This window comes from Argiope bruennichi, chromosome 9 (genome assembly GCF_947563725.1).
Source record: "Argiope bruennichi chromosome 9, qqArgBrue1.1, whole genome shotgun sequence".
In the NCBI taxonomy this organism is placed as follows: domain Eukaryota; kingdom Metazoa; phylum Arthropoda; class Arachnida; order Araneae; family Araneidae; genus Argiope; species Argiope bruennichi.
In genome coordinates, this window is record NC_079159.1 from 91,136,017 (window position 1) to 91,156,835 (window position 20,819).

General features: G+C 32.2%; 1 protein-coding gene across 3 annotated transcripts; it reads right to left on the bottom strand.

The window, feature by feature from the left end:
• Positions 1–621: 621 nt before the first annotated feature.
• On the bottom strand, positions 622–18,141 carry LOC129984225 (kielin/chordin-like protein). Of its 3 annotated transcripts, XM_056094050.1 has the most exons (23): positions 18,025–18,141; positions 13,488–13,589; positions 13,155–13,256; positions 12,822–12,923; positions 12,489–12,590; positions 12,156–12,257; positions 11,823–11,924; positions 11,490–11,591; positions 11,157–11,258; positions 10,824–10,925; positions 10,491–10,592; positions 10,158–10,259; positions 9,825–9,926; positions 9,492–9,593; positions 6,407–6,508; positions 6,202–6,303; positions 5,997–6,098; positions 5,792–5,893; positions 5,587–5,688; positions 5,381–5,482; positions 5,114–5,215; positions 3,561–3,715; positions 622–820 (listed from the first exon to the last, which is right to left on the bottom strand). In XM_056094050.1, exons 1-22 carry the CDS (start codon positions 18,074–18,076, stop codon positions 3,603–3,605), a joined length of 2,205 nt encoding a protein of 734 aa, XP_055950025.1. In that variant the 5' UTR covers positions 18,077–18,141; the 3' UTR covers positions 622–820; positions 3,561–3,602. The 3 variants fall into 3 exon arrangements, with proteins under 3 accessions (XP_055950025.1, XP_055950026.1, XP_055950027.1); XM_056094051.1 differs by lacking the exon at positions 6,407–6,508; XM_056094052.1 differs by lacking the exon at positions 5,587–5,688.
• Positions 18,142–20,819: the final 2,678 nt, after the last annotated feature.

The following is a 20,819-nucleotide window of genomic DNA, read 5'->3' on the forward strand; positions in this document are numbered from 1 at the left end:
TTAAGATAAAGGGAGATTATTATATTTAGTATATTTTAGTATTGACAAAAGGATTTTTTTATATTTTAAATTGACAAAAGCAGATTATTTATATTAGATTCTTATTATATAGATTATTAAGATAAAGGGAGATTATTATATTTAGTATATTTTAGTATTGACTAAAGGATTATTTATATTTTAAATTGATGGAGGGAGATTATTTATATTAGATTATTATTTATATAGATTATTAAAATAAAGGGAGATTATTATATTTAGTATATTTTAGTATTGACTGAAGTATTATCTATATTTTAGTATTGACTAAAGTATTATTTATATTTTAAATTGACTAAGGGAGATTTTTTATATTAGATTATTATTATATAGATTATTAAGATAAAGGGAGATTATTTATATTAGATTATTATTATATAGATTATTAAGATAAAGGGAGATTATTTATATTTTAGTATTGTCTAAAACCTTTAATATTTAATTTTCTCGAAGTAAGGAAAAAATGGACTTGCAGCATTTTCAAAATAAACGATCCATGTTATCCATTCTGACTATTACTACTACAGCATTTTGGGGAATCTTAGATATAAGAAATAAAAGCAATTTCATCAATCATAAAAATTTTATTATAAGTTACATAAAGCTTTCTTTGATTAACAATACATATAAATTTTTAAAAACAATCATAAAGAAAATTAAATTTACGTTTTCTTCCTGTTAAAATACTTAAAAACCATTTGCAAATGATAGCAAACTTGTGGTTAGTACAGCAACCAGTAACTCCGATTGTCAAAATTATGAATTTCCTTTGAATGCTCACCTGAAATGAATTTCATATTTATTACTATTCAATGACTGGTACATGATAAATGAGCAGAAGTGGTCTGCCCAAAACTTTCCAGCAATAAAGGTGTAATCCCAAAAATGTCTTGCATCCCATTGGCGTACAATAGTTACCAAATATTAATCTTTGGCGCAAATTTAGTGCTTTTACTTAATCTATGTGTCATCTTTGGTGAGTTATTTGGCGATTAATCTCTAGCATGCATTTAAACGTATACAAAAATCGAATTTGTGTTTTAGATGCGTTTTACAATCTGATTGAAACAAAAATTTGACTCAAAACGGCACTTGTAATTACAAAATTCCATACCAAATTTGATGTATTTAAATAATTCCGATTCTGAGTGGCCGTCTTTACAAGTTTCTAAAAGTACAGACAAACAGAGAATCGAATTCCTGTTAGATTTGGCTCAAAATTCGATAAGCCTCTAGACTACAGATGTTAATTCTGTGCACCTAATTTTATTCAATTAGCTTTTTCGTATTGTATTTATCATGTTATCTTATGTTTGAACAAATGAACAGACAGACTTCCTACTCAAAATCTGACAGAATTCTACAAATTTGGCAACATGATATTTTTCCATGACGAATTTCCATGGAATACATGGTAAATTTCCATGGTATTTTTCCAATATACGAAATTTCCTCCGTCTAGCTCAAATTGTTTTTAAGTTATTTTAGTCACAGATACACAGACGGACATTTTCCCAAAATGTGTTTTTCGAATTCAGGAAGAAGATTTTTTTAACTATTATTCTAGTACTTTCTCTATATTACGTATGCTAGAAAGTAAAAATTTGAAAGTTACGTTTACATTTTATTAACTTATTCGTAGGAACTTAAAACTAATAAATGATCAAGATATGGCTGATGATTAATGTAGCACTAATAAATGATTAAGGCACGGTTGATGATTAATGTAGCACTAATAAATGATTAAGGCACGGTTGATGATTAATGTAGCACTAATAAATGATTAAGGCACGGTTGAGGATTAATGTAGCACTAATAAATGATTACGACAAGGCTGATGATTAATGTAGCACTAATAAATGATTACGACAAGGCTGATGATTAATGTAGCACTAATAAATGATTAAGACATGGCGGCTGATGATTAATGTAGCGCTAATAAATGATTAAGACATTGCTCTTCCAGGAAAATTAATCGATCTTTGCTATAATGAGTCTGAAGATAATTTATTTTCTTATTTTATTATCTATCATTCATTATATGAGGATTGTTTGTTATGAATACATTATATACTTTTGCACTAAAAGAGGAAAAATTCTATCTTGGAATGAATCAAAAAACGGAGAAAAAACATTTTAAGCTCTGGATTTACTATGTTATCACTTCATATTCTGAAATTTCAATTGAGTGCGAATGCCTTTATTCAATTCTTAAAGAGCTATTATTCCAAAACTGAAATATAAATATTCCTGAGTAGCATCAAAACCGGATGGTGATCTAATGAAATGAAATAAACCATTTGTAAGAACGACTCCTCAATTGCATAATTAAACTGGATTAGGGTTATTGTGTGTTACACAATCCATGAAAAATGAAATTGGATACATTGATGATGAAATGATGCGAAAAAAAATATTGTTTAAATATGTTCCTATACTCAGGAAGAACTTGCATGGAATTAAATTATTATTGTTAAACAGAAGTTTTTACATTTTAAATTGAATCAAAAAAGGAATAATTTTTGCGAAATAATTTTGGGAATTAGAGGGAAAATAAGCCAAAATCTCCAATTTTTAATCAATAAAAATTAGAATTAAAATTTCAAAAAAAGCAACATAGAGGTGCACATTTCTGGCATATAAAAGCATATTACGCTAAATTTAGAGGTTATAAGCCAAATAATTTGTACTATAGAAAGCCAATACAGAAACAAACTTTTCTTAAAAAATTTTTCTTATATGTAGTATAGAATAGATATTCTAATCGTCAAAAATTTCTAACTCGAGATTTTGACTTAATCAAAAAACGTATTTTTAGAAAATGTCCGTCTGTCTGTCAGTGACGAAGATAACTCAAAAACGCTTTGTGAGAGAAGGATGTAATTTGGTATGCGATCTTTGTATAATATTTGTATATTTCTATATAGTTTTGTGCAAAATCCGTTCAGAGGAAATGTGTCTGTCCGGTTGTTGAAGTATATGTTAACACGAAAATTAAAAAAATGGAAAGCGTTAGCTGGATAAAATTTGATAACAGAGATTTAACATCCGTAGTTGGACACCTATCAAATTTTAGGTCAGATCCAACGAGAGGTTGACCGTCTCTCTATTTGTACTTTCAGAAACATGTAAACGCAATGACTTAAATGTATCAAATTTGGTATGAGGATTTTGTGACTACAAATGTATTTTTGCGTCAAATTCTTGTTTCAGTTGTTCAAGAAAAATAAGTCTAAAACAGAAATTTGATTTTCGGACACTGTTAACCGCATGTCAGGGATTAATAGCAAAAAAAAACCTCGCCAGAACGACACGATAGATTTAATGAATTCCCTTCAAATATTTTGTAACCATTGTAGGCCAGTGCCATAAAACGGGCTCACTGGGATAACACCAATATGCGAGAAAGTTTTATCGGGACCACTTTGTTTATTTTTACTATTAGTAGAGACAGAAAATGATTTTATGATTAATTCAAGACAGATATTAAGCAGTACAGAAAATAATGAATCTCGAATTACCTTTTCCATTCTTAATTCCAAAATCCATTCTGAAAATGCATTTTAATGGCATCTTGTACAGTCGCAGCTCGGGCATGGTTTCGTGGAATAATCAATTTTGCAAGGTGGTCGACACTTTGGTATGGAACACTGAATTTCTGGAATATCTTGATCATCTAAAAAGAAGAGAAATTAGTTTTTCTTTGGTAAGTCATATCACTGACTCTCCGACCCACCCGAAGGCACGCGGATAAATAATACTAAATGACCGGACCGCCACTACAGCAATACTAGCGGGAACTGTGGTTCATTTCCTAAGGGCCCTCACCGGTCACGGTACAACCTTTCCCTAAGGAAGTACGTCATGTCATCAATGGGAGGAGTCAGACCTTTTCGTGCACTCACAAGGGTGGCGAGAGCTACTCACCATGCCGGAAGCTTTTCATCCTCATTTCGAGGTGGCCCGCGGGGGGGGGGGGGATTTTCTTTGGTAAAAGATATCCGAAAGAGGGAAAAATCAATTTGCTTATGAAAGTGCGATTATAAAAAACCGAATGAGTACCGTATTAGAAACATCTTGCAATGTAGTATTAAACACGTGGAATGATCTTAAAAGTGAGGATCATTTTTTGAGCAATGTTTACATCGTATTATTGTATTGAATATCCCGTCAGTGAGGTATCCAAAGAGCTCGATAGCGAATAATAAAGCTTTATTTCACATAAAAACAAGAAATATGAGTATTAAAACGTAACCAAGACCACTTTTGCAGGGATTAAAAACAGATAAACATCGTTGATTGAATAATAGCACAGTGTAATATCAAATTCCAAATAGAGAATTTACTCCACTGGTTATGCCACCATGGCAGGGTATAAAACTTCTAGAAAGATCCCGGATCTTTTCTCCTAATAGTAATATAACCGTAATTCATGCATTTTAAGGGAAAGCATCATTGATCTGACATGCATCCAGCTTCCATTAAAATCGCTCTTCCGTATAATGAGACTAAATGTGCAGGCAAGGAACAATATTATGAGTTCGTTATAATATCATAAAATAAAAGTAAGAGAATAAACTGAAAAAAAAATGTATTCTGATGGTGCATCATAAAATAATTCTTATCCTAGTGCTGCTCAAAAGTACAAGCAAGCCCAGGATCTTCACCATGGTCAATTAAGTAACCTTCTGGGCATTTAGGAAGATTGTATGCCGGTTTATATTGATCTGCAATCTTCATTAATAAAAATTTCGATTGTATTCTTAATAAGTAAAGATCCATTTCTAATGAATTATTGGTACTGTTCATTAAATATAAATTTACAGTAAGACGAATTAAATTCGATACAGAAAAAGAATATCCTAATCTTTACACCAATAAATTCTTCTTACCATTGTCGTAGTCACATATACAAGTAGGACAAGTACTCCCATCATAATATATTCTACAATTTTCAGGACAATTGGGAGGGGTGCAGGGTGGCTTTTGTGGACTTGTGAAGTAAATTAGCAAAAAATTAATTGAGGTTTAATATAATTCTCCTTAACTCTCATTATCAATAAATAGTTCTTACCAGGGGCATTTCCACATCTACAAACCGGACACGGACGTGCTTCGTTATCTATTTGACAACCTCTAGGACATTTAGGAGGGCTGCAGGATGGCTCCTGTGGAGCTATAAAGTAAATTAGCAAAAAATTAGTTGATGTTCACTACCAAAGGAAATGTGTTTTCTTCGATTTATTGATATTACAATTGTTAATGAGAGGCAGAAAATAAACGCTAGCCAAAAATGGAAGGAAAAATTTTCTTTGATGATAAATCATTCAATATTTCTTACGGTATTCATATTCGCAGTTACACACAGGGCATGAATAAGTATCGTAATCAATTGGGCAATCCTCAGGACATCTTGGAGGACTGCATTGCGGCCTTTCAGGATCTATAGAATTAATTCAACAAGTGTAAGATGTCTTATCTACACTGCAAAAATTTGAATTTCCTTATAGTTAATTAACGTTAATATGAAAAATAAGTTTTTCTTACCGTTATTCTCATCACATTTACAAGAAGGGCATGGATAAGTAGTGTAGTCAAGTGAGCAATCTTCAGGACATCTTGGAATATCGCATTGCGGCCTTGTAGGATCTATTGAGTTAATCAGCAAGTGTAAGATATCTTATCTACACTACAAAATTTTGAATTTCCTTGTTGTTAATTAACGTTAAGATGAAAAATAACTTTATCTTACCGTTATTCTCATCACATTTACAAGAAGGGCATGGATAAGTAGTGTAGTCAATTGAACAATATTTAGGACATCTTGGAGGACTGCATTGCGGCCTTCCAGGATCTGTCGAGTTAATCAGCAAGTATATGATATCTTATCTACACTGCAAAATTTAGAATTTCCTTGTTGTTAATTAACGTTAAGATGAAAAATAACTTTATCTTACCGTTATTCTCATCACATTTACAAGAAGGGCATGGATAAGTAGTGTAGTCAATTGAACAATATTTAGGACATCTTGGAGGACTGCATTGCGGCCTTGTAGGATCTGTTGAGTTAATCAGCAAGTATATGATATCTTATCTACACTGCAAAATTTTGAATTTCCTTGTTGTTAATTAACGTTAAGATGAAAAATAACTTTATCTTACCGTTATTCTCATCACATTTACAAGAAGGGCATGGATAAGTAGTGTAGTCAATTGAACAATCTTCAGGACATCTTGGAGGACTGCATTGCGGCCTTCCAGGATCTGTCGAGTTAATCAGCAAGTATATGATATCTTATCTACACTGCAAAATTTTGAATTTCCTTGTTGTTAATTAACGTTAAGATGAAAAATAACTTTATCTTACCGTTATTCTCATCACATTTACAAGAAGGGCATGGATAAGTAGTGTAGTCAATTGAACAATCTTCAGAACATCTTGGAGGACTGCATTGCGGCCTTCCAGGATCTATTGAGTTAATCAGCAAGTGTAAAATGTCTTATCTACACTGCAAAATTTTGATATTTCCTTATTGTTAATAACCGTTAGTCTGATCATATTTACAAGCAGGGCATGGAGAAGCAATGTAGTCAATCGGGCAATCTTTAGGACATCTGTTGAGAAATGAGCCACTAGAGGGCACCCCTTGGCACGCTAGAGGGCGCTACTGTTTGTAGAAATATAAGTATAAAATGCAGTGGTTGCGAGACAGGCTTGTTTTCAGCTGGTCCTCCACATCTATGGTCATTTTGATTGTTTGAGTAGAGTTTGATGTGTTGGTTTTTGTTGTGTAATTTATTTAGTTTAATGTCGTATTTTATTAAAGGAGTTTTAGTTATTTTTGAGTGTAATTCGTTAGTTTTTTATCAACATCTTGGAGGACTGCATTCCAAATCTGCTTAAAATCAGTCAACATATAATTAGATGGTTTATATTGAGACGATATTTAATCGGCATAATTACTGTTATCATAATATTTAAACGGGTCTGCAAAAAAGGACACTTTTTGAAAATTGCTTTAAATTTGATAATTGACTTTATGTCATATTCAGCGCTTATTAATAAAATTTAATGAATTTTTTTTTCTATGACTGGGCTCTTTTGTATAACACAGTTTTATTTCATTTTTTTGGAAAATTGTACGGTTGAAAGATATTGTCTTTTTATGTTATCACCTAATAAATATACATACATTATAAATATGTATTCTTGCTGTATTATAATTTAAATTTTTGTTTATAAAAGAAAGCTGAAAGTCATTACACTAGCTTTTTTTTTCTAATATATTTTTGCTTCTAATATATTGCCTGGGATCATCTCTTTTATCATCCTGCAATAATTAACGATGTGGCTGATATGCCATCTTCCTACATATCGTTTTCGTAAGCCTTTATCTCTTGGTAAAATCTTTCATCTTGCTCATCGCTTATTGCGGCAAGTTACCAGAAAAATAGTAGCCGTTATAAGGAGAAAATAAACTTTTCAGTTCATATCAACCTTAGGACCTACAAATATTCGTCCTTTCAGACTTGCTTTAAATAAATCTGGTATTACAAAAGCATTTGAAACGTTATCCTTATAAAGTAATAATTTAGCAATATATTTTTGGGGGATTCAATTTTAAATGAAGTGGTGAATGTTATACGTTTTTCAATCAATGTTATACGCCATCAAAGACAAAGAAATTTCTTTATGAGAAAACAAGGCTTGTTCCGAACACAACGTTTGTTCTCATAACGAATTCCATACCGAAATAACCAAAAGATTTTTTTTTTTCATACACTCTGTGAAATAATTTTTTATTGATGCTTCTTAATGTATATTTACCATAAATTTCAAAAAAATTATTTATTGAATTATCTCACTGTCTGGTAATCATTTCTTTTAATCGCAATGCAAAAATAAATAAATAAAATCCTTTTCATTCAAAATTTGAAAATATATATATGATTATAGAACTAAGAGACCTGATGAAAATATGGGGGAAAAATTACAAAAAGTGGGTGAAAGATTATTAACAGAAAGACAGACAGACAGGCATATACAAAAAGATTAGTTTTGATGCGATTTCTATACTTTTACTACTTGTTAAAAGATACTTCAGTGGAATTTAAGAATAAGATCATATAAATAGCCTTGTGCTGTCCCTATATTTAAAGTTCATACATTGTGAATTGAGATTTGTGATAAAATTGTATAGAACGTTTTGATTTTCTACACTAACATCCATCCGAAAAATACCGGAAGTTGTTTCCCCAAAATTTTATCGTATACTAATAAACTTGTGACGCCAGAGAACGCCTTACATGGTATTGGTGTGCAATAGTTACTAAATATTAATAATTAATTATTTTAAAAATAAATTATTAAATATTAATTATTTTTTCGCTTGAATTTAGCATTTTTACTGAATCTTATCATATTATCCTTGGCGAGTTATTTGGCGATTATTCCTTGGCATACATTAACAGTAACCAGAAATCGAATTTGTGTTCTAGATACGATTTTTTCAACCGATTGAAACAAAAATTTGATACAAAATCACACTTATAGTCAAAAAATCTCATACCAAATTTGATACATTTAAGACATTGCGTTTTTGAATTAGCAGATTTATAGGTTTCTAAAAGTACAGAGAAACAAAAAAATCACCCCGTAGTTGAATTTGGCTCAAACTCTGATAGATATCTACACTATAGATGTTAAATTTATGTATCGCATGCAATATGTTAAAATATTTATCTAGCTTTCTTCGTTTTGTAATTATGGTGTTAACTTATACTCGTTAACTTACATTCGGACAGAGTGCCTCCCTATGAACAGATTTTACTCAAAACTTGATAAAAACTACAAATTTGTTGTAAAGACCGAATAACAAACTTCAATTTCCTATCTCAAAGGGTTTTTACAGTTATCTTTGTCACAGACAGACATACTGTCATTTTCTAATAATGTGTTTCTTGAACTCAGAGAGTTCTAAAGCGTGAAGATTCGTCAAATTCGCGAGTTCAATTTTTATTTACGGTTACTATACTTTCTCTATGCTACGGAGGGGGCCGCGGTGGTCTGGTGGTAAGGTCTCGGCTTCGAAACCGGAGGGTTTCAGGTTGGTGACCCGATTCCACCGAAGAACCGTCGTGTAAGGGAGTCTGTTGCACGTTAAATCCGTCATGACCAAACGTCCTCCCGCTAGTGTGGTGTGGTGTGGATAGGGGTGTGCCAGCACAGGTGTCGTCCTCGTCATCTGACCGCGGTTCAAAATTACGAGGTCCGTTCCAAAATAGCCCTAGTGTTGCTTCAAACAGAACGTTAATATAACCAAACCAAACAAAAACTCTATACTACGTACACGGGAAGGCAAAAATACAGAAAACTCTAATTATCTTTAAAACACTTTTTTCATCCACAGACAAGTGTCATTAAGGTTAAGAAAGAGCAAACAGTTTCTTACCACTCGTCTGATCGCAAATACATGCAGGGCATGGATCAGCATCGTAGTCGATGTAGCAATCTGCAGGACATTTGGGAATACTGCATTGCGGTCTTCTCGGATCTATTGAATTAACCAGCAAATAATAAAGCAGTCTGTTAAATGTCTATATCTATTCTACGCAAAGTATCGATATCATAATAATTAAATACCATTGTAATGTTAATAAACTATTTGTAATTATTGACTACGGATGATCTAATATATTTATATATTTCTTACAAGCAATTCTTAGTGCTTTTTCATTCACAGATGCGTGTCATTAAGGTTAAGAAAAAGCAAACTGTTTCTTACCACTCGTCTGATCGCAAATACATGCAGGGCATGGATCAGCATCGTAGTCGATGTAGCAATCTGCAGGACATTTGGGAATACTGCATTGCGGTCTTCTCGGATCTACTGAATTAACCAGCAAATAATAAAGCAGTCTGTTAAATGTCTATATCTATTCTGCGCAAAGTATCGATATCATAATAATTAAATACCATTGTAATGTTAATAAACTATTTGTAATTATTGACTATGGATGATCTAATATATTTATATGTTTCTTACAAGCAATTCTTAGTGCTTTTTCATCCACAGACAAGTGTCATTAAGGTTAAGAAAGAGCAAACAGTTTCTTACCACTCGTCTGATCGCAAATACATGCAGGGCATGGATCAGCATCGTAGTCGATGTAGCAATCTGCAGGACATTTGGGAATACTGCATTGCGGTCTTCTCGGATCTATTGAATTAATTAGCAAATAATAAAGCAGTCTGTTAAATGTCTATATCTATTCTACGCAAAGTATCGATATCATAATAATTAAATACCATTGGAATGTTAATAAACTATTTGTAATTATTGACTACGGATGATCTAATATATTTATATATTTCTTACAAAAAATTCTTAGTGCTTTTTCATTCACAGATACGTGTCATTAAGGTTAAGAAAGAGCAAACAGTTTCTTACCACTCGTCTGATCGCAAATACATGCAGGGCATGGATCAGCATCGTAGTCGATGTAGCAATCTGCAGGACATTTGGGAATACTGCATTGCGGTCTTCTCGGATCTATTGAATTAATTAGCAAATAATAAAGCAGTCTGTTAAATGTCTATATCTATTCTACGCAAAGTATCGATATCATAATAATTAAATACCATTGGAATGTTAATAAACTATTTGTAATTATTGACTATGGATGATCTAATATATTTATATATTTCTTACAAAAAATTCTTAGTGCTTTTTCATTCACAGATACGTGTCATTAAGGTTAAGAAAGAGCAAACAGTTTCTTACCACTCGTCTGATCGCAAATACATGCAGGGCATGGATCAGCATCGTAGTCGATGTAGCAATCTGCAGGACATTTGGGAATACTGCATTGCGGTCTTCTCGGATCTATTGAATTAACCAGCAAATAATAAAACAGTCTGTTAAATGTCTATATCTATTCTACGCAAAGTATCGATATCATAATAATTAAATACCATTGGAATGTTAATAAACTATTTGTAATTATTAACTACGGATAATCTAACATATTTATATATTTCTTACAAAAAATTCTTAGTGCTTTTTCATTCACAGATACGTGTCATTAAGGTTAAGAAAGAACAAACAGTTTCTTACCACTCGTCTGTGTGCAAATACATGCAGGGCATGGATCAGCATCGTAGTCGATGTAGCAATCTGCAGGACATTTGGGAATACTGCATTGCGGTCTTCTCGGATCTATTGAATTAACCAGCAAATAATAAAGCAGTCTGTTAAATGTATATATCTATTCTACGCAAAGTATCGATATCATAATAATTAAATACCATTGGAATGTTATTAAACTAATTGTAATTATTGACTACGGATGATCTAATATATTTATATATTTCTTACAAGCAATTCTTAGTGCTTTTTCATTCACAGATACGTGTCATTAAGGTTAAGAAAAAGCAGACTGTTTCTTACCACTCGTCTGATCGCAAATACATGCAGGGCATGGATCAGCATCGTAGTCGATGTAGCAATCTGCAGGACATTTGGGAATACTGCATTGCGGTCTTCTCGGATCTATTGAATTAACCAGCAAATAATAAAGCAGTCTGTTAAATGTCTATATCTATTCTACGCAAAGTATCGATATCATAATAATTAAATACCATTGTAATGTTAATAAACTATTTGTAATTATTGACTACGGATGATCTAATATATTTATATATTTCTTACAAGCAATTCTTAGTGCTTTTTCATTCACAGATGCGTGTCATTAAGGTTAAGAAAAAGCAAACTGTTTCTTACCACTCGTCTGATCGCAAATACATGCAGGGCATGGATCAGCATCGTAGTCGATGTAGCAATCTGCAGGACATTTGGGAATACTGCATTGCGGTCTTCTCGGATCTATTGAATTAACCAGCAAATAATAAAGCAGTCTGTTAAATGTCTATATCTATTCTACGCAAAGTATCGATATCATAATAATTAAATACCATTGTAATGTTAATAAACTATTTGTAATTATTGACTACGGATGATCTAATATATTTATATATTTCTTACAAGCAATTCTTAGTGCTTTTTCATTCACAGATGCGTGTCATTAAGGTTAAGAAAGAGCAAACAGTTTCTTACCACTCGTCTGATCGCAAATACATGCAGGGCATGGATCAGCATCGTAGTCGATGTAGCAATCTGCAGGACATTTGGGAATACTGCATTGCGGTCTTCTCGGATCTATTGAATTAACCAGCAAATAATAAAGCAGTCTGTTAAATGTCTATATCTATTCTACGCAAAGTATCGATATCATAATAATTAAATACCATTGTAATGTTAATAAACTATTTGTAATTATTGACTACGGATGATCTAATATATTTATATATTTCTTACAAGCAATTCTTAGTGCTTTTTCATTCAAAGATGCGTGTCATTAAGGTTAAGAAAGAGCAAACAGTTTCTTACCACTCGTCTGATCGCAAATACATGCAGGGCATGGATCAGCATCGTAGTCGATGTAGCAATCTGCAGGACATTTGGGAATACTGCATTGCGGTCTTCTCGGATCTATTGAATTAACCAGCAAATAATAAAGCAGTCTGTTAAATGTCTATATCTATTCTACGCAAAGTATCGATATCATAATAATTAAATACCATTGTAATGTTAATAAACTATTTGTAATTATTGACTACGGATGATCTAATATATTTATATATTTCTTACAAGCAATTCTTAGTGCTTTTTCATTCACAGATGCGTGTCATTAAGGTTAAGAAAAAGCAAACTGTTTCTTACCACTCGTCTGATCGCAAATACATGCAGGGCATGGATCAGCATCGTAGTCGATGTAGCAATCTGCAGGACATTTGGGAATACTGCATTGCGGTCTTCTCGGATCTACTGAATTCACCAGCAAATAATAAAGCAGTCTGTTAAATGTCTATATCTATTCTGCGCAAAGTATCGATATCATAATAATTAAATACCATTGTAATGTTAATAAACTATTTGTAATTATTGACTATGGATGATCTAATATATTTATATGTTTCTTACAAGCAATTCTTAGTGCTTTTTCATCCACAGACAAGTGTCATTAAGGTTAAGAAAGAGCAAACAGTTTCTTACCACTCGTCTGATCGCAAATACATGCAGGGCATGGATCAGCATCGTAGTCGATGTAGCAATCTGCAGGACATTTGGGAATACTGCATTGCGGTCTTCTCGGATCTATTGAATTAACCAGCCAATAATAAAGCAGTCTGTTAAATGTCTATATCTATTCTGCGCAAAGTATCGATATCATAATAATTAAATACCATTGTAATGTTAATAAACTATTTGTAATTATTGACTATGGATGATCTAATATATTTATATGTTTCTTACAAGCAATTCTTAGTGCTTTTTCATCCACAGACAAGTGTCATTAAGGTTAAGAATGAGCAAACAGTTTCTTACCACTCGTCTGATCGCAAATACATGCAGGGCATGGATCAGCATCGTAGTCGATGTAGCAATCTGCAGGACATTTTGGAAGACTGCATTGCGGTCTTCTCAGATCTATTGAATTAACCAGCAAATAATAAAACAGTGTGTTAAATGTCTATATCTATTCTGTGCAAAGTATCGATATCATAATAATTAAATACCATTGGAATATTAATAAACTGTTTGTAATTATTGACTACGGATGATCTAACCTATTTGTATATTTCTTACAAACAATTCTTAATGTTCCAAAGCATTAGTAATGGATGACTAATGAAAGGACCAGAACTTCTTTATTCTTCAGATGTAGCAGTTGAATTACTCTATTTCCTTTTTGGATAATAGATGGCAATGCCTGATTAGGTACGCATTCCACAAAGCATTGCGATTGTTATTATAATGAGATGAGATACTGTTCTGTTAAAGTGCGCGTCTTGTCTTGTCTACCGTGTTTGTGTTTGTTTTGTGTGAAATGTGCTTATTAAAGAAATGTTTGCGAAAATATGGGTGCACTTACTTCCACTGCACGAATCATAATGATCGACCACATTTGGGGGTTCAGCCGGGATGAGAAAAATTATTCTATGTGTCAGGACGATGCGTTTCACTTTTGTTTCGTAATTTGCTGCTGGCGGGAAAATTTTCTTTCGATCGTCAGTACGACTTCACTTTCGTTTCATCATTTGCATCAGAAATTCTTTTTCGTTGGGCATCGGGCCAATGTGGTGGAATGAGGATCATTATGATTTGTGCAGTGGAAGCAAGAGGACGTAACCAGAATGTTACTGCCTATGCTATCAAGTCAACCGAAAACAAAACAGACGACATGCAAAAATATCCGGTTTGGAGATTTGGAATTTTTTTTTATTTTTACAATAATAAGGAAAAAAATGATAAGGTTTATTCGGCAATTTTTTATTTAATTTATTTCACATATAATTAAGTTATAATGCTGACACTTGAGAAAAGAAATCGACTGATTTACAGTGATTAATATTTTTAAAAAATTAAATCTGTTTCAACGGGTTTTTTTTTCCTTTGCTTTAAAAAATGAAGAAATTCTGAAGTCTGAGAAGCTGCATTCGTAAAGTATTAAACATTATTAACTCAAAATGCTGGTGAAAAACAATTAAAAAATGTTTTTCGAAATGAGAAAAACAAAGTCTTTATTAATTGCCATAAAAAATATAAAAATATCTATTTAGATATAATAAATACAGTTCATTTTTATTTGAACTAAATTTCGCTGCATAAACAAAATGAAGATATGCCGAATGTTTTGCACTTAAATAAATAAATATTTACGACACCTTAATAATTGTTATAAACATGATAGGCAAATTAATTCCCTAAAAGAATGTAATTAGATAAACAATTTAAGAGTTTTTTAAAATTTGTATAATTTGGAAATAACTTTCATAACAATTAATACACCATTAATTAAATAATAAATTAATTTTTAGATTAATGTAAAAATCAATTTTTGGAATTGAAGTCTTTGGGAATCAAAATGAAAAAATGTCAAAATTCTGCTTACCAATCAACAAATAAAATTCTAACTAAATTTCAAAATAAATGTGTATATTCCCGAGCACATACTAGTTGCAGACGCCTAATTCTAGAAGCAATAATTGTGGTTGTTGACAGGCCACCAGACAGACAAACAATCAAGCATTCCATTTTATTGCTTGATTAGTTGACTTTGACGTATAGCTAGCTATTATCTTAGCAGAAATATTGGTTAAGTCTAATTTCAATTAAATTTCTTGCGCATAATTTCTCGTTCCTCATCCCTTTATCAAAATAATTTTTAACCATCCAGTGAGCCTAGCCCTCTAAATTTTATATAAAAGACCGCGCTTGTTTCCAAGATATGCTATTATGAATATAGATTCTTTTAAAAAGTTGATTATTAAAATTTGATTGTAATAGGATAAAAATTAATAAAAGCAATTATCTTAATTAAAAATGAAAACCAAGCAACACATAAAAACAATATGAAATGATCAACGAATTAGCCGAATGTCATGAAAATAAAATAAATTATATCGAATTGAATTATTTATATTTGTAATACAAAATACAAAATTGTAGAAACAATACGAACATAAAAAAATCTATTGTAATTTAGATATAAAATGCATGAAGTCGGTTTCAAATACATTTTGTATCATCATTGGAATGCGAACAAATATGTTTAGAGTGCACAAATTTATAAATTTCTTGCAAATCTCAGTATTATTCCTTGTGATTCTAGTGTGCTTGTTATTATGGCAATTTTGAATCTTTTCTTGCATAATGATACATCATTCACTTCTACTAAACGAAATTCTATATTTTTTTAACAATCTGAATTTTAGGTCGCTTTGTAAGAAGGTAGGCACTTTTCGCTCAATATATTCTTTTTCATAAGAGCGTTTGTCAGTAGTTGTAGATATTTCCTTTTGAGTAGCTTTTTCTTTATTTTGTTGTCGAATGAATATTACAGCTGCTTATTGCAGTTGCAGTACACTCCCGAGGATCTAGTTCGCGACTATCCAGCTTCCATATTATCCAGCCTTGTTTTGTTTTATCGTAATTAAATGAGGAAGGCAAGGCGTCTATTAAGTCATCTATTAAGGGCTTTTTAAAAACTTATAAACTGTAAGTTTTGACTCTTATCTTAGGGTTACCTTTTCATATATGTGTAATCATTTATCAGTGAAAAATAAAATTAGTTTCAGTCAATTTTCTTAAGAACTAGGCCTACGAGTCTCGTTAATGTTTTGTTTATGTTTCCTCCATTTAAGTTGGGCATTACAGAATTTATATTAAAAGGTGAACAGTTTATATCCTTTAATTTACTTTTTCTCTAATAAATTCTTGAAATGTGCAGTGCAGTATATAAACATATATAAACTACCAATACAGAGTCTTCTATTTTAACTCGACACGTTGCCCGAAAAGGCTTCTATGATTCACGGGCTGCAGCTGCGTTCTCATTAAATGGAGGGCTTAGTACCCAATAAGAAGTGAGAAAATACGCATTATATCAATGAATTTTAGTATAAAAACTTCGTCTTCTGTATTGGTGGGCAAAGAAATGAATTCATAGAACACCGGTCTACACTTCCCTCCACATTAGGCCGGATATTCGTGAGTGTACTGTACATTATTTTTAAAATGGTAAAATAAAAGAAGTTACAGGAAAATCTTACCTCAGCTATCCAGCGTATCTCAGAAATATAAATAGGAGATTCGCAGGGTTCTATTAATACCTCGAATTCCAATTGTTAATAAAAGTTTTCAAAAAAATCTACAAGAATAGCTTAAGCCACGATTTCGTAGCACCTTGTGGTAAAAAGATATAAATCGAAATTCTTCTGCAGTATCTCTTTCATATAAAACAGCTTACCCACTGGAAAGTTAAGCACCAAATTGCGTTGGTTATTAAAGCTGTTTTATTTTAATATCCTTTTGACATATTCTGTTCTTTGTGCAAGTGGAACTTCCTAACAGTTTATTAGTTTAGTTTAGTTAGTTATATTAGCATCCAACTTGAAAGTAACACTAGGTTTATTTTCCTATAAGAAGTCTAGAGCTTCAAATCTCAGTCCATCAAAAACATAACTGCGCAGGTTAATCTTTTTAACTGCATATTGTGTTTTGCTGTTATAAGAATTTCTCATAGAAACTGTGCAGTTAATGAACAGAATCGAAGAAACAATGGAAGAAATTCGCGCCATTAAATATTTGTTGAAATAATGAAAAAAGTTTCAATTTCAATGCATTAATGGTATCTATTGCCGAAAAAGAAATAAAAGAATATTTTTTAAATTGTCAGAATTTAGAGAAAAATTTACATGTCAGGTAAGTAATCTTTTCTTAGATTTCAACATTGAAGAGACAATTCTTTAAATTGCAAAATGATATAAAAATTACTTTTGTGGAATTATATTTTCGGAAATTATCTGTGGAAAACTCGCTTAATTTTTAATAAATTATTGTTAAATTTCCCAACAATTGTTCAGTAATACATATTTCAACCCTTCAAAGTACATTTGTGCCAAATTTTATAACTCTATGTCAAAAGATCTAGCTCGTACTAACATACATATACAGATATCCATTTTCCTTTATCATTAGAAGAGAATATATTTATTTAAATAACAAAAAAAGATATAAAATATTACTGCATTTTTCTTACATGTTTGAATCGGAAGTATTAATTCTATTTAATATTATTGATTTAGATTCATATAAAGAATATTTATATAAATATGTTTTATTTTACAGAGAATTTTGTCAATTCTAATACCAAACATTGGATCATTTAACTCACAAGAATAATTTTAAATATGACAATCTAAAATTACATCATTATGTTAGAGGATATTTCGGATTTCATATTGATATTAATTATATGACAATTAAATTTAACTTCCACCTGGATTTAAGGCCAATATTTTAAGCATAATATTCTAAATAACACAGTTTGAGTACAGAAAAACCAAAACTTCTTATTTACCGACAAATTGCACGTACGCTCCCAAAATCAGCAAAATTACTAAGATTTTCATTGTAACGGATTCTCTTCGGAACAATCAGTAGTTGAAAAGAAAAATCTCCATTTATATAATTATGCAAATATTCTGAACCTGACGTAGAATCTGTATTTCGTCTCAAATAGAAGCAGCTGCGCAGGTGGCGTTGTTGGAATTATTTTTCCATAGTCTAGAATTACTAGGACGGGAATATAAAAGAAGAAATTTCAATATTTATGTTAGCTTTGGATCATTTAAGTGCTATAAATCGTGTGATATACTATATCTTATTACAATTTTCAGCTGAATATTGCATAATTTATACATAAATCTATTCCATAAATCTTTTTCTTTACTCATCTTGATGTTGAAAATGTGCTAAAATATGTTTGGAACGTTTTAGACCAGACTGTTTCACCCTGAGGTACGAAATTTGGAACAGATATACTTAGAAGATTAAAAATATGCACCCCCTTGAGATTTTTTTGAAATTTTAGTTAGAATTTTAAGCAATTAGAAATTTATCGAGATTCTGACATTTTTCTGCTATAATATCCAAAAATATCATTGTGCAAGAAAGATTTTTACACTGTTTTAAAGTTCCATTTGTTGCCTTTTTGATAATATTAATTTAATTGTCTTGAATGCTTTCTCTGAGTTTTGACAAGCCTTTGAAATTATTATTTTTTTATTTCTCGTATATGAAGTATAAAAAGAAAAATACTGTAATCGTCAAAAAATTAGTAATTGTGATTTTGACTTTCAGAATGATTGGGACACTTTTTCAGAAACCAAAAAGCACATTTATAAGATTATATCTTTCTGTCTGCGAATATAATTAAGGTAGACGAATGAAATTTGGTACAAGTCTTTAAACCAAATTTGCATATTTCTGTCAATGTTTAGAAAAAAGATGTCTTCCCAGTTGTCCAAGTACAAATTAACATAGTAATTATAGAATGAAAAGAAAAAGATAAATAAAATATAATAGACAGATTTATCATCTAACATATAGACGTGTGTCAAATGTTCAACTAAATCTACAAGTCCATCTGTCTGTCTGCACTTTCGCATGTATATGGATGTGGTAACTCACAAATGCAAAACTTAACAAAAACTTAAAAAAATAAAATTTAGTATGTGATCTGATGACTACAAATGTAATTATGTTTCGACTTTTGGCTTCAATCGGTGAGAAAAAAGGTGGCCAAAATGTATATTCGATTTTTCCAGTAGTTGTGTAGCAACTCCATTATAACGATTAATCGCCAGATATAACATGCTAATAGGTTGCTTCGTAGTTTGTAGTGAATAGCTTATAAACCAGTTAACAACTACGCTACCCAAGCAATTGCTTTTGTATCGTGGTCATGTTACTGGACTGCGAACCATAAGGTCCCAGGTTCTATCCTCAAGCATCCCAATCTCTACATTAGTGACCTCGGACGATAAACCTTCAACCTTCTTACAGCTATTGTGGCGCCATCTACCGGCAACCAAAGTCGTCAGACTCACTTGACGCAGCAACCAAAGTCGCCAGACTCACTTGGCGCAACAGCATCAGCAACCACTCACCCACACACGCTCGCCATAACGCTTGGAGCCACTCAAAAGCGTATAAGCGCATTAGAATCAACAGCTAATACATCACCACTCAACAGCCATATCGTTCGTCTCACCTTCGACTCACTGGAGGGAGAGTCTGTAGTGAATAGCTTAAAAGCAGTAAACAACTACGCTACCTGAGCAATTGCTTTTGTATCGTGGTCATGTTACTGGACTGCGAACCATATGGTATCAGGTTTTATACTCACGCATTCCAATCATCTACAAGTTTTTCTTAGACAATAGCATGCGATTAATAATACATTAATACAGGCTTTTTTACTATCACATAAATCACACAATACTCATGTGTGAGAGTCTGAAACTAAAAAATATAAGTACTCGTGACGTTCATAGTGTTACGAACCTGTGATGCGGCTTCCCAGCACAGCTGGTTCCATAGGAGGTCCCAGAGCTTGGCGACAAACTTGGCGACCATTTGGAGACTTGGCGACGAATTTGGCGACTTTGGCGCCAAAATAGATTATACCCGAAACATCGAGAATTTTGCCGATCCGTCGAGTAGGAACGGAGATACGCCTCGAACGTTCCTGATTGGTTGAGAGGCGTCTAGCCCCGCCTCCTGAGACCTATAAAAGGAAGCAGCCGCAGCTACCGGGCAGTCGTGAACCGGGAGCGGTGAATTGAGAGTAGTCGGAATCGACAGAAAGAACTGGCCTTCCAGAGATTAGCGGAGCAGCGACGGAGTCAAGTGAGTGCTGAACTAAGCTGTGTTCTACTGTCTGCAGTAGAGTCTGTTGTATGCTGCTGTGTTGTCTGCAGGTCTTGGCTGAAGATAATCGTCTTCTGTGCTGTGTATAGTTGTCGTCCTTGTGCTGTCCTGTGTGTCTTCGTGTAAATAAACGTCGTTGTTTCATTTTCTACTGCCGCCTACTGATTGAGTGTTCTCCACACCATATAACTCCCACTATCCAAACGAATCCCGGAAATTTCGCAACAATAGTCTTTCTTAAGGTCGATCACTTTAAGCTGAGATGGGAATATGGATTATTATCTTTATTAAAGAGTATGAAAGAAAGTTTCAGAAAGATCACTCCTACTGATTTTACATAATCTTTAACATTGTTGCAAAGAAGTTTAAACCGTTTTACAAATTTAATTAAATCCTACCATTATTCCTGGCAAATCTGCAGATGGCCAAAGGCAGATAGTT

Bases quoted from the DNA above. Each gene is read 5' to 3' on its own strand.
- LOC129984225 (XM_056094050.1), bottom strand. From the start codon at position 18,076: ATGAAAATCTTAGTAATTTTGCTGATTTTGGGAGCGTACGTGCAATTT. The intron at 10,593-10,823 runs GTAAGAAACTGT...TTAATTCAATAG, and splicing joins TATTTGCGATCAGACGAGTG to ATCCGAGAAGACCGCAATGC. The intron at 3,716-5,113 runs GTAAGAACTATT...TCTTCTTTTTAG, and splicing joins TAGATGTGGAAATGCCCCTG to ATGATCAAGATATTCCAGAA.